The sequence below is a fragment of the Cheilinus undulatus genome, linkage group 8 (assembly GCF_018320785.1).
Source record: "Cheilinus undulatus linkage group 8, ASM1832078v1, whole genome shotgun sequence".
Classification (NCBI taxonomy): domain Eukaryota; kingdom Metazoa; phylum Chordata; class Actinopteri; order Labriformes; family Labridae; genus Cheilinus; species Cheilinus undulatus.
This window is the reverse complement of record NC_054872.1, coordinates 37,664,440-37,679,550: the sequence shown is the minus strand read 5'-3', so window position 1 is coordinate 37,679,550 and position 15,111 is coordinate 37,664,440. Positions and strand designations below refer to the sequence as shown.

The 15,111-nt window shown below is 39.9% G+C and overlaps 1 protein-coding gene across 1 annotated transcript in view; it reads right to left on the bottom strand.

Annotated features, from left to right (window-relative positions):
• rspo1 (R-spondin 1) overlaps window positions 1-15,111 on the bottom strand; it is a 41,095-nt gene that overhangs the window by 2,878 nt on the left and 23,106 nt on the right. The window contains exons 4-5 of the mRNA XM_041792528.1: window positions 12,898-13,041; window positions 10,486-10,710 (exon numbers count right to left, since the gene is read on the bottom strand). Of these exons, the coding sequence (XP_041648462.1) occupies window positions 10,486-10,710; window positions 12,898-13,041 (369 nt within the window). The remainder of the gene's footprint in view (window positions 1-10,485; window positions 10,711-12,897; window positions 13,042-15,111) is intronic.

Genomic DNA, 15,111 nt, shown 5'->3' with positions numbered 1-15,111 from the left:
ACAAACAAACAAAAAACAACGATGAACAAAATTAGTAAATTAGTAGAAACATTCACGGGGTAAGCATTGGCAGTGTCCATCTCCTCTCAACCGTTCACATATTGACAATGTCTTCCACATTTACTTTCATCATAATCTCATGTAACATTTGGCTTTGGAACCTTTATCACAAAGGTGTCTTGGCTTAAGTTATATTCACATACATTACATACCTATTTATACATATAAGAACATCCACCTCTCCTTAGCCACTGAGTGCTGTATTCATAAAAGGGCCCCATATTTTCCAGAATTCCTCTTGTCTGTTGTTCAGTTAAAAAATTATTACTTGTAGTTAGCTATTTTGGTTATTTCTGCCAGCCACTCACTGAATGGGATGACATTTTTTGTTTTTCAGTGTCTAAGGGTGCTTTCACATTAGGCCCAATTGTTTTGAACCACGCTGCAGCGTGATTCCTCCCCCTCCCCCTTCCCCGGCTGGCTTGCTTGCACACTAGCAACATCGAACCGTGCCCGAGCCCACTTGAGTATGTACTCAGTCTGAAACAGCAGGTGGTGGTATGCACGTAGGTGGTTTACAACCCCGCCAAGAAGGAGAAAGAAGAAGAAGCTACCATGGCAACCACTGGGGTCATGACCTGAGTGAAGACTGTTTTTGTTTTGACCTGGTAAAAAGTCCATCCTGCATCCATAGATGATTTAAAATCACTTTTTAAGATGCCAGCAACGTCGCTCTTCACATCTGCACAGCTACGTGCAGCTAGGAGGATTAAATGGGCTCACACTGTGCAGATACAGTGGTTTTTGAGGTGACAGGAGACTTTTATTGCCTCCTCTCACTGACTCCAACCAGTGTTCACCTGTAAGGTGAGTCACAACAGACCATTTATTGACTGGATTCTGATGACTTCTGCCATTTATTGAGAAAAAATGTGAACAAACTGCCACGCTGTAGAAAGAAGTTTCGTTTTTACAATGACGTCATAATCCTGATACATGCGTTTGTATTCACACTACCAAAACGAATTGGACTTTGGGTTCAAGTGCACTCGGATCCAGGACCAGGCCCCTAATGTGAAAGCACCCTAAGGATAATCCTATAACCTGTGGTAAGGGCCAATCTGCACCAAATAGTGTGTTGAGTTGATAAATCCGCCCTTTCTATAATTATACCCAATATGCAAAAGGCAGTGCCCTGAACTAAGTTTGTTCTGATTATTTTCTCTAGGAATAAAATTATGTTCTTCCACAAATTCTGTGTCATTTGGCATTCATATAACATATGTTTAGGTGTACCTCCGTTCTTATCACATCCCCAACACATATCAGATTCCTTTAATTTAAGTTTGGCCATCTTACAAGGAGTCCAATAGCTCCTATGAATGATCCTATATGTAATCAGCCTAGTCTGTACCTCCCGTGATGTCTTACACCAGGACCCAACAACTTCCTTCCACATGTCTACAGCTATCTCCCTTCCAAGATCACCTTCCCATGCTCTCTTGAGACCTTCAAGTTTTGGTGGATGATATCGTCTTATAAGGCTGTAAAATTTAGATGCCCTGCCCTTAACCAACTGACTGCCTTAAAAAAGCTCCTGTATCGCAGTGAGAGGAGTGTCTTTTGTAAGGACAAAATACAGCTTCTTAATTGTAGATATTTCCAAAAGTCTTTCTTTGGGATTTTGTATTTGGCAATCACATGTTCACAAGACATAAAATTATCATGCTCGAAAACATCTTCAATAAAAATTATTCCTGCCTCAGCTCATGTCTTCCAATAAATAGGTTTTTAACCCACTTTCAATAAATTTTTATGCCAAAGAGAAGATTTCTTAGTGAAGGAGGACTTTGCCCTATGATCTGGTGTGATGTTCTCCAAGTTTCCCTCACAAACTCTAACAAAGGGTTACACAAAAACAGCTTAAAAAATGCACATAGTGGAATTTTAGAATGTGATAAAAAGGGTGGGATTAATCGTGATTAACTACAGAAATTCATGATTAACATTTTCAATCTTTTGACAGCCCTGTTATTTATTTATTCAGATCCGGTTAAGTCACTTGCCCTGCCAACTTGCCTGATGGGACCCACTGTCATCTTTCCTGGAAAGCAGTTGTGCCATTTTATAGTATGGAAAGAAAGACCATCATGTGTATTCCCTTCTTTACACTATATATAGAAGATTTAGAGTATACATAGTATGTCAGTCAACACACTCAAAAGTTAAAACACTAAATATCAATACTTAGTCAATGTTTGACTGAAAAACAACTATTCAAGTAATACATTTGCAACTTTCCCTTTTACTAATATTTTCTTATCACAGCCTTGCTTAAATTAAACATATTCTGTTTTTTTGTTTGTTTTTTTTTAATTTAAGTAAAACTGCTTGAGTATAGCCTATGTTTGTAGCGTATGCCAGTGAAGTTGCCTAATAATCACATCTTTCATGTGTTCAAGTTTGCTTAAACTGTGGCAGGGGAGTCAGCCTCACAGAAAAGTGCATAATTTACTGTCAAGTAGTCTACACCAGAGCCCTCATGGACTGGATGATTTCCAGTGTGATAACATGAAGCACTCATATTCTAACTGTGAATGTGTCTCAGAGTCTGTGAGTGTGGAGTTTGGGATTCAACTGTTGAACCGTAATCATTTTTGGTGATGCTCTGACTTGCCTGTGGCACCACCCTGAAATTTGTGGTTTAGGTTTAACCAGCCAATGTTGGGAGTGTTGACGGATGGATTACTAGGGAATTTAGTACAAACCTTTATGTTTAACTAAGGATTAATTCCAGTCATTTTAGTGATCCCTTGGTCATTCAACCACTAGTATCAGTAGGTCAGGTTATTTTGTACTTGACCTTCATTTTGGCTCAAATACCCACACAAAAGGAAAATTTTCATCAGATGTTTTAAATGATTTTGTGTTAAAGTGTCATTGTGAAAGGTTATAATGAGATTTATTATTCCCTAGATTGAAGTTTAACACCAACAATCTGAAAGATTTTTCATAAAATATACTTGACAAAAATAACACTGTTCACGTTTCTGAGGGGTGTGGTTTAAATAAGTTATTTGATGTTATACAGAAGAGGAGTACAGATTGACAGCTCTGTAGACAAATGCAGCTCCTGCAGCACTGTGTGTGTCTGATAAGCAGAGTAGAGAGGGAGCAGTGAGAGGAAACTTTATCAACACTCTGCTTCAAACCAACAAAAATACACTGTTCTGCTAGGTACTTCGCTGGCCTACAGGATCTCTGCTGTTTTAACGGTAAGTTTTATGTGTGTTTTGGGTTGCAGAAGAGCTATACCACAGCTCAACCAGCAGATTGTTACAGCACAGCCAGGCTCCATATGCAGTATGTCAGGGACTGTCATGGGTGTTATTTTAGCTTCACTTTTGTTGAACTGGAGGAATCTGGAAACGTCATCCATCTTTCTACGAATTCACAGCAGTCAACAAAGTTAGAATGTTTCCATACTGACCGTTTAGATGCATTACAAGTCAAGCTATGGTTATAGTATGAGTAGGATATTTAACTAGACAATTGTCCTTGTCCTTGTACACATGCACAGGGGGAGGGCATCAGTTTTTTGATGGAAACATGTCCCACTCTACCATAGTAAATATGATGGAAATTCAGCTTGTTATTGAGGATCGTCCTTCTGTTGAGCATGCAGCAAACAGGTTATGTCAAATGGGACTGATTTTACAGCCCTGGGCATTTGGTACGAACTCTGCATTTCACGTTTCATACAAAGGTGATGACCACCATATGTCCGGTTTATTGTGATAACAAAACGCAGACAATAACAGGGCTCCTGCTACACTTATGGCTGTTTCAAACTGGGTTTGTGTTTGCTGCATGGTGGCTACGGCACTTAAAGCTTTTATACCAGGTGCTTATGCATTTTGGCTATGTATCCCTGCAGGCTCCTTACGAGTGACTTGATTCATTATAAAGCCTAAATGAACCTGTAGAAATTCAGAATAAAATCATTCTGTGCAAACAAGATGAGTTCCTCCACAGATTGCCATGCTTTTATTTATAAAGGACATAAATGGGAAGTGCTGTTTATCTTGCCTGCCTCATATTATCTTGATGCACACATACAGTAAGTATCTGTTAAACAAAGAAAAATGGCTCCCAATCATGATGAGAAATGCATAGCTCATGGTAAAAATAGGTGACCCCTCTTTTCTCAAAATTCTTGGTGTGGAAGATGCCCTAAAGCCAGGTATAAACTTTTCAAATTTCATCAGAAACAGCGAACAACTCACTCAGAAATCGGGCCGACTTTCAGTCAGAATGTGTGTCTTCTGTTGTACTTTGTTTTTCGGAACAAACTCCACAGATTTTCGTCACAGTCCGTCCCGACTTTACTCACACAATGTGTGCACTTAGGTCGTGCATGACCATCAGTCTGTATAGAGCACATAAAGTCGTAAGCAATTCAGTCGCACACTATGACCTGACATTCTGCAACAACTGTCATGGAGTCGACTTGAAATCGCACAGTGTATGCCTGGCTTTAGAGATGTGTGGGCAGTCTGAAAGCCTTGATTTGTTAAAATACATGCCATAATGAAAACTGAGCTTTGATACTGCTATTAGGCAGCTGCCAGTCAAAACGCGGCCAGAAATATTAATGTTATTGGACTTTTGGAACAGAAACTAAGCTAAAGACTGCTGAGCTGATCTATCCAAGTTATGCAACTTTCTAATTGCATGTACTGACTGGTGATGTTAGCACTCTGACATTAGCATTCATCCCATAGTGATCCTGCAAGCCAAATTTTTCAGCATGACTGTAGCTTCTAAATCTTGCATATTTTCTTAAACTTACTTGTCCTGCTGCATACGAACATTAAACTCCCCCATCTCTTCTCTTCTTGTACTATACCACTAATCAGTCACACATTTAAGGGTATAATTTTTTCCAAATACAAACATCCAGCACAGTGTGGTTAATTTTCTCACGAAACCATTTTCTGTGGAGGAAAAGCTTAAACCTGCTGTGGATACCAAAATTCAGCACATGCAGAAGTTTTAAGAGCACTTAGCAAAGTCACAATTAACTGTCACATGAATCACTTAGAAACCACTTCAGGCTTAATGAGTTAAACATTGTCAAGAGGCCAATAATGGCCCATGAGGACGTAAAGAGCTGTCACAAAGTGGAAATGGACGTCTTTACTAGTGTCAGATGGCTATTGTTTAGGCAGCACTCAAAGTATCAGGTTTTGTATATTTGAAGGAGTGTAGTTACGCTGGAGGATGTTTGTTATGAGCTTGTGCGTCGAGAGTCTCTGCACATCCTGGAAACTGAGTGAACACGTGCCAAGCGCTGGACAGTGTTCACTGCACAGTTGACAACAGCGAGGCTTATGGCGCCACCGTGTTTGTCTACTGCAATGCAATAATAACTGTAGGTCTGTGTTTATTTCTCTACCAGCATTTTTTAAACTCACTGTACAAACAGTTATGATTTCTCAGTTCAAATACAACGCAAAAAACCAACAAGTCTAAAGGTAGAACGCTTCTCCGATTTCATCAGAAACATGTTTCCACACAGCCGGTGAAAATCATTATACAGTGATGAAATGGATTCGATATAGTTGAATGTAGACAGACCTAACACAGGAACATTTATTCACTGCTGGCCCATGCAGAGTCTCTGACGTTAGGAAGGCTAAGACTCACACAGAAGTGCACAAACGGGGAGAAGTCATCGCTTTTGGTCGAGCTGTTAGTGTCAGAAGCAAGAAAACAATATTTCTTACATCATTTTGCGAGCTGGCTCAAACTAGCTGAGTTTATGTCCAGCATGTTCATCATTTATGTGCTCTCTAGAATTAATAAACATATTTGAGCCTTTATGTGCACTATACACAGGCACTTCATACTGAGCAGTAATAGTTTCAATTGATATCAATGAGGCCCGATGAGAGAGAGCGAGTGAAGTGAAGGGTCCTTACATACACTTCACAGCATCTGTGCTGATGTGCTAACTGTGTGAGGACTTAATTACACCTCTAACAAATCACTAATGGAGCCAAGAGAGGGGGACTACATCAGCTTATGACAGCTCTGATTGTACGGCCTCTCCATCCAAGCTAAACACTTTTGCTTGACAAATGCAATAACACATCCAGAAAATTCTATTTTCGCGTGAGACCTTTTTGTGGAGCTTCAGGAAAAGGGGGGTGGGGGTTGCAGCCAAATCAACACAAAGCATGAGATCTGCAGACCACTAAATCACTGATGTTATACAAGGTCTGCCCCCTGTGTTGTATAAAGCCCGCCTGCCAGCCAACTCCTACAGCTGTGCTCTTTTTGAACCGAGCATTCACCCACATGACATGAGTGCTGATACCAGTATCTATTAATTACATCATTCCTGTAAGGTAGAAGTGTGCACCTTATATTCTCTTATAAGGAACCCATGATAACACAACTTCATCTTAATGGACAGATATTTGTATCTCTCATATCTACTACCAAAAATCTCACTAGATATCTGCATTTTAAGAACATTTGAAGGTACAAGCTGCCATGTTTAGTCAGTGTAAAGTCATGGGGCTTTAGCAGTCCTTGCCCCATGGCCTAGTATTTCTATGCATTAGAAGTTTTCATATTATGAAAATTATCGCACTGTTAGGGAAGAAAACCATCATGAAGATGTTACTCTCAGTGTAAATCAAAGTGGACATAGTCATAAAGGCAAAAACACAGCTTGTTAAGCTTATATTATAGTGTCTGTATTAAGCCCACACCGGCACCAGACTGACCCGTCATTTCAATTGCTGTCCTTAACACACACCGTCAATTATCAGCCTCCCCATCAGCCACTGCATGGCCAGGGGTGAGTGGCAAAATGGGCAAAAAGCCATAATAATGGGTAAAAAATGATAACAACTAAGCCACAAAATAGGAGAAAAGCAGCAAAAAAAGGGCTGAAGTGGAAAAATAAACGGCAAAATGGCAAAGTGGCAAATAGCAGCACAAATGGGTTAAGAGTGGCGTAAAACTGGCGAAATAGGGAAAAAGCCACAAAAATGGGTTCAAAGAAGTAAAAATAAAAGGGTGTACAGTAGCACCAATGGGATAATAGCAGCAAAAAAATGGCAAGAATGGGCAAGAAGTGGCAAAAATGTAACCTTGCAAAGCAGTTGGATTCGCCCATTTCTGTGTTTCTCACTGGCGAATCCATCTTGCAAAGCTCCCATCTGAACCGTTTGGCCCCGGTTAGAGAGTGACAGGACCAATCAGCGTTGAGGGGCAGTAGTTTTGGGTGTGGCAGAGTCATGACACAAGCAAGTAGCAACTGGGGGCCGGTGAAATTCTGGCAAAAACATTAGCGCGCATGCTGCTAAAGCGCCAGTTTTATCAGAACTGGACGATAATTCTTCATTAAAAGAAGAACAAAGAACAGCAGTGAGTTATTTTCTTTTCAAAAACGACAAAAGTCATGTACTGAAATGTCTACAGTTGCCATGGTTCATGTTATGAAGTTCTCTATGGAGTTTACTCCTTTGGTAGGGGCTCAGAGTTTTTTTTCCGCCCTTTCCCAAATGCTGTCTACTAGTCGTTTACCAGATGGATGTGGAAACAAATCCACTTGGTGTGCCAGGTTAGCAAAAATATGTTAAAAGTGTCAAAAATGGGAGGAAAGTGGTAAAACATATTAAAAAGTAGCACAAGAAAATAATTTCATATGAACCTGTTAATGTTTTGACACACTTTTCAGCTCCAAAATGAGGTTACTGTTAGCCAGGATATTAGCACCAATGCAAACTAGAAAAGCAATCGGAGAGCGCAGACCTCCGCCATTAGCCCTATCTCCCAATAGTGAAGAATCCTTTAAAAAATTCCTGGATCCAGACGGTGATCCAGATCACTCCCAAAATCTAATCAGTTCTTCCTTATGCTATTTCTGACATTTCCTAAAAATTTCATCAAAATCCGTCCATAACTTTTTGAGTTATGTATACCCTGCCGATCACATAACCTCCTTGGCGGAGGTAACAATCCAACTCACATGCACTGATAAAATCAAACACTCACAACTAGGTAGGGTCAATTCTGTGGGATTTTTAGGGGCCAAGCCAATTCTGTGGGCGGGCCTTGACACTAATACAGACACTATAACATCAGCTCAACTTGTCGTCTTTATGCCTCTATGACTACATTAACTTTGCTTGACACTGACAGTAGCGTCAGTTTATAATATTACAATATTTACATAGAAATAGTACAACCGAGGATTGCAGACTAAAACATACTGCCATCCTGGGGAGTTCGTTTATTTTTTTCTCAAAATGCGAGTTTTTTGTTCAATATAAATTGAAGAAATACAAATATATATCCTACATGGTGAATTTTTCTGATCATGCAGAGTTCCTTTAAAGGGATACTTCAACATTTTGGCAAATTCTCCCATTGCCATAATTCCTATAGTCTTAGTAATAGATTAGTTTGCGCTAGTTGTCAGTGCAAACTGTTTCTAGATCTGGGGGGACCAATATACCAGCTGCACAGCTAACGCTATGTGAGCAGACGGAATTTTTTGCTTTCCCTCATCAAACTCATCAAATAAACTATCCAACAACTCCAAAACGCTCTCGTGGACAAGTCATGACCTGCACATTCACCACGCTATGAAATAATAACGTGTAATTATGTTACATTACGACACATGAAGCAAATACTCTGAACTATTTCTTGAGCAAACCACTGGGCGGAGTGACACAGTGCAGCAGCCATGTCTGGAGTGTAGTTCTGGCTTTGCATTTAATTTTAAAACATGTCTGCCTCGTTATGTGCCATGATTATTTCATAGCGTGGTGAATGTTTTGGAATTGTAGGATTGTGTATTTGATGAGTTTGATGAGGGAAAATGAGCTGTGCAGCTGGTATATCCATCCCCCCAGATCTAGAAACAGCTTGCACCGACAACAAAAGGAAACAAACCTATTACTAAGACTAAAGGAATTATGGCAATGGGCGAATTTGCCAAAATGTTGAAGTATCCCTTTAAAGAATGTAGCAGAAGAATACAGGAAAAGTTGGATTAAGTATCCCTGACAAAGCTTTGACTCCCCTCTTGTCTGGTGATTCCTCGCAGGTCATCCTCTCTGATATGAAACACACTTCCTTCCAAGTTTAGAAGCTTGGCAGCCTACACAGCTGTTTTTATAAGATAGTTTATAATATTTCACTATTAATTACTCAACTTTGGGATTCTTTCCATGATGCAGACAAAATTCACCTCTCATTCCCTGAATTAAGCTGTCAAAACCAAGAACCTATTTCTCATCCACCAATCACGGGCCACACCAGCCCCCTCTACTTTCCTCCAGACATGACCACAAATCTATATGGAATGATGTCAGATCATGTTTAGTTCTTTAGACTCATCCACCCTAAAGGAAATGCTCCACAGTGGTGGACAGCACTGGGATATGTGAGCCTCTTCCATGTTTACTCAAAAATATCCGGGCATATCATGTTGCAATATCTGTACAGTCGCCAAAACGATGCAAAAATATTGTTACGCAATGCTGCTGCTGTGCAGAAATCCCCTAAGCGTGCCACTGTCTACTAAAGGCTTAAATGCTTCTCATTTACAGCACACTTAGTCCTTGTAAATAAGAACAAGCTTTCACTTTTGGCTCAAATTTGCACATTTAGCTAAACAGATTTGTGTACGGTGACATCAAGAGACAAAGATTGCTAATGACTCTTCTTTAGAAGTAACTATGTGCAGTCTAATGGGAAAATGCAGCTAATTTCCTATTTAATTCCTGCCTTTCATGAGATTTATCATCCAATCTCCATGGCTGGTAAATATCTGATACCCTCACTACTGAGGACTAAAAGCAATGGTTGCTGTTTTGTTGCACTACAATAAACCCTGGACCAATTGGCCAAATCCGTCATTTATTAGCCTTAGCTGTAAAAGAGGCCAAGATCGACTAATGAGCTGTTATGAGAGTTGATAATGGTCACTGACTGGCGAGAAAGACTGTTAACCTGCTGGAGTGCAAGCTGCCGTGGAGACGATAGGAGCCCAAGCAAACATGTCATGGCCATGTAAACCTCACGCTTTAGCGGCCCTCAGAACAAATAGCTTCATGTGGCTCTGATCCTCGTCCAGCTTTGCAGTGCGTAATGCCCGCCCTTCATCTGCTTGGCTCGTGGTTGCAGTTTATTGTTTACATGCTGAGAAGTCAAGAGATTCTCTATCCTTCTGAGAGTGCAGCCAAACCAAACCCAATCAACACGCTGTGGGTCAAAGACACACTGGCAGGAACACAAGCCTGTGGATGTTGAGTAATGCATCCATCAGTCATCATGCTTACTGGTGGACGGCTTTCATGAAGCACATGGACTTTATTGCTCACTGGTGTACAATCTGAGGTCTTTTCTTTTTAATTTTGAGTCATTTCTTCCTTGTTGTATCTCTGTGTTTTTTACCTCTCAAACAGGGAGTCTTGGTCACACTGCACTTCCTCCTCTCCGTCTGAGGAGCGCAGGTCTGTGAGGGCACGGAGGCCGGCGAGGTGTCTGGGCTGTGGACCTGCACGACAGGAACACGAACCCGAGTCTGCGAGCCTTTTTTAAATCCACATGTTTTATTCTTCTTTGCACAGGAACTCCACTGGCTCCATTCACCGAGTTCACACTCTGAGGGACGCTGACCTGGGTTAAAAACAAGAAAAATGACATTTCACATTTGTTTCACAGTCTCTCCATCTGCTTTGAGGTTAAGTGATTTTGAAACCTGAAATCAATTGATTTTTTTTACTGTTAAAAGGCAAGTTGACAAGGTTGTCAAGAAGTTGATGGTGAAAAAAGACTAGTTTGCAAGCTAAATCGTTAACAGCTGATACCAATTTTTCTTAAAGGCTTCCCGCGTTCCCCACAGAAAGCCAAAATGTCTTCCTGTTAATGCTTTTCCATCTAATTTACAATTTTCAACATGAGAAAGATAGGAAGACAAATGGACAGATAAACCTATCATGGATTTTTCTTCCTGAAAACCAGGCATTGACAGCAATAGGTTCATTGTAAAAGACTACAACTAGAGAGAAAACAGGACTTTAAATTGCAGTTAAAAACACAATATAGCAAAAATACAAATGATGTAGGGATCCATAAAGTTAAATCAAATCAGTGACACTTCGAATGATGAAAATTTGTAAGAATGAAAATATCTTGCCGTATAAATAAATGTTGATTCAAAATGTGACTCCCAGCTTGATCACTGCAGCATCAGTCAGCACATTTACATGCTGAATTTAATCGAGCTTAAGTTATAACTCAATTAGACTATTTAACTGGACAACTTATTAATAAAGGATGGGTTTGGCACCGTGCTATCTGTTGGAGGTGTGGCACCAACATGCTCCAGTCAGAGTCCTACAATCAACACACCAGATGCTTCTTGGTTGAAATTTTTTTGGTGCTCTTATTTATTGTGTATTAATGAGTCATTTATTGTCCTTTATTGCTCATTTCATTTGTATCTTTTAGCATACTTGACAAGCTGTATATTTGCAATGCAAGAGGATTTATTTATATTTACTCAGTAAAATCCATCATCAACAAATGGAAGGAATATGGCACATGTGTAAATCTGTCTAGATCAGACTGTCCTCACAAACTGGGGGACCACACAAGGAAACTAAAGAGAGAGGCCACCGAGACACCTCTGACTACTCTGAAGGAGTTACAAGCTTCAGTAGCTGAGATAGGAGAGACTCTGCATACAGCACATGTCGCCTAGGTTTACCAGAGAGTGGCAAAGAGAAAGCCACTGTTGAAGAAAACTCAGATTAGATCTCAACTAGAGTACACCAAAAGGCATGTGGGAGAGTCCATGGTCAAGTGTAAAAAAACTTCTTTGGTTTGATGAGACCAAAATGGTGCCAGACAAGATGCTATATTTGACAGACACAAAATACTGTGCACACCATCCCCACTGTGTAACAATGTGGTGGCAGCATCATGCTGTGGGGATGCTTCTTGGCAGCCAGCCCTGGAAGACTCATAAATTTAGATGGTAGAATAAATATGGAAAAATACAGGAAAATCCCAGAGGATAATCTAATTCAGTCTGCAAGAGAACTACGGCTTGGGAGAAGGTGTTTTTTCCAGCAAGACTTATATCAGAAATGGTTGAGAGACAACAAGGTAAATGTGTTGTAGTGGCTGAGTCTGCAGAAAGGCCTTCCCAAACTTAAAATCCCAAATATCAAACAAGTTTGGTATTTCTGATTCTAGGTTGGACACCCACAACAACCAGTGAGAGCGGGCTGACTGGGTAGTGTCACCAAAGAGATGTTATATACTTTTATGGCTCACAAACATTAAAATAACTGTTCCTTCATCATCATGCCAGAACAGCCAGTCGAGGATTTAGACTGTCCTCCATGTTTGTTTTTCTTCTAAAATCACGTATAATCACACAAGTGTTTGTAAGATTTTGAGTGTGCAATCCACAGAATGCAGGTGAGAGATATATACTGATACTATTTGAAAATCATCTAGTGTTTGGCCAGCCTTATCAGATATCAAAAGGCAGATGTAGACACCACTCTACAATGCCACACATTTAAACAGTGACTTCCAGGTCAAACATGCTGAAGTTACTTGGTCTCCACCCTTATGTAGGTGTATTAGCCTGACTTTGTGAAATCAAACTTGATTTCAGACTTTTTAAAGTCCAGCTTTAGCGGGATTAACACAATAAATCAACATTTTCTGACTGCATGCAGACATACTGAATCAAACAATTTCCTGAAGTGATACCTGGTCTGTTAAAGGAGCTTTAAGAAGAACTTTAAAGTCTGAAATCAGTAAATGGTAAAGGTTAAGGTCACTCACCGACACACTCCATGGTCTCGTTGGCGGTTCGCTGGTCTGGAGGGCAACTGACATAACATCGCCCACTGTGAGAATACAAGCCGTCCTTACATTTTGTGCAAAAGTTGCGGTTGAAGCAGGCTTCACAATTTTCTATTTTACATTCTGAAAGACAAAACAGAGAGTTAAATCACACTGAGTCTGAGGATAGTTGGTGTTTATTTCATTTACCTCAAATTCTCATTCTAGCAAATGTAAGATTCTTTTCTGTTCACTGAATAATTGCTGCATGTTTACCTGTAAAATCCTTTTTCTATTTTGAGGAGCATACAAGGAGTACCGAGAGCGTTGTTTCCTCTGAGAGATTTACTAGTTATTAAACAACATGGGGTCTGTTTAGGGGGAGTTGCACTCATTTCTTAAAAACACATGCACCACAGGCCTTGTTTCTTTGGAAAGAGGGTGTGAATGAGCAACAAGCGTATCGCTGCATTTGGTTTTCCTTAAGCAGATTTCTTTGCATCTCAGACTCATTAAAATTGTCCTGTCAAGCAAACTAATTTGGATAACTGCAAACACAGGATGATATAAACCAGACATCTTTGGTTTCATCTTGAAAGGCACTTCATTTTTCTCAGAATGAACAGAATGGAAAGGAGAAAATCTGAGAACTGTTGTTATAGGTTATTCAGATCTAAATCACTGTATTTGTGTGTGTTGAACAGCAGAATGTCTACTGTGCAGCTGGCTCATTACACGGCTCAAGAAAGATCTGTCACTGGATCCCCAGAGGGATCTTAATGTTAAGTTGGGTTCGGTTCTTCCTTCATGTTCACAATAACTTTACAAAGCCATGCCATCTGCACTTTACAAGAGTAACATTTACAGCCCTATAATGAAGGACAAATGCTACTAAAAGATGAATAAAGTCAGATGATTGGATATTGACCATGAATTTCCACTATAGTCTCTGTGAATAACTAACCAAGGCATTTCACACTGGAGAACAAACAGGCTGTGGAAAAAAAACTACCAATGGACCAATATTTGTAGTGTCAATTAAGTCCTTTGTAATGATGAAGAATAAAAGTCTCAAAGATTTTAAGGTAATATGTAATAAGGTAAAGACTGCACTGTCTACTTAAGCCTGGTTTATACTTTGGCATTGTCTTCAAGGCTCTGAAACTAATAGTTTTCAGTCTTGTGACTGATGCAGATTCCTGAGAGCAAAAAGAGTTTAGGACAGTAACAGCTACTGTTGATTACTACGTGAAGCCGCAGCATTTTAATTCTCCTCAAAATTATAAGTGTTTACATCATCTGAAAACTGCAAAAAAATGGAGGATTTCATTTAACTTTTGTTTTTATGGACCCCTATATAGCACCCAGAACAAGGTTTAGATCATTAAAATCAGAAAAGTCCAAGTCAGAAGTTAGTTTTGTGATGTTTACATACCAGTATATCTACGGTGGAGGTGAATTGCTTTTCCTTACACAACTAGGATGAAAGTCAACAAAAGCACGGATAGTTTTATGCATTTATAATGTAACAGGTTCAATATGGCACGACATTCATCATTAAAGCATAGTGACTGCTACTAAGTTAATATATGCTAATTCAGATTACTTAAGGATATTAAGAGGATTAGTGTCAGAGGTCGGTTAACGCTGTAACGTTAGTGGAAGGCAGTCATATTCTGGTCATGTTAACACAATAATTAAAACCAGGATCAGGAGAACACAGTTCAGCACTATTGCATTGTTCCATAAAGGAACAGTGGAGTGTCTAACCATATGAATCCTCTATTTGCTCCACTCTGGGTTCTCTCTGGGCTTTTGCTACTTTTCTTACTGCCTTCGGCTTTCCTTACCGGCATAAGAGGAGTAGGAACATGTGCTGTTCCTGCTTAATGCTTTCACGTAGGCTTGTGGGAGGGCAGGGGGATCCCAGAACAACCACACCACCAAATACAAATACCAGCAAGAAATGCAGATTAATAACTGCTTATAATAAAGAAATATTTATAGACGCAAATCATGCATTTCTTGACAAAATGGTTCCCCTGATATAATTCACTCATTTGGTCTGCGCCTGAGTTTAAAGCGGACCAAGCAGCTCTGGTGTGAAAGCAACCTAAGAGACTGAGAATCACCTGATGTTGTTAGGATTGGGTATCAATTGTTTTTTGTTATTTATTTTTAATTCTGGTGCTGAAGCCTGAACAATGCCTGAAT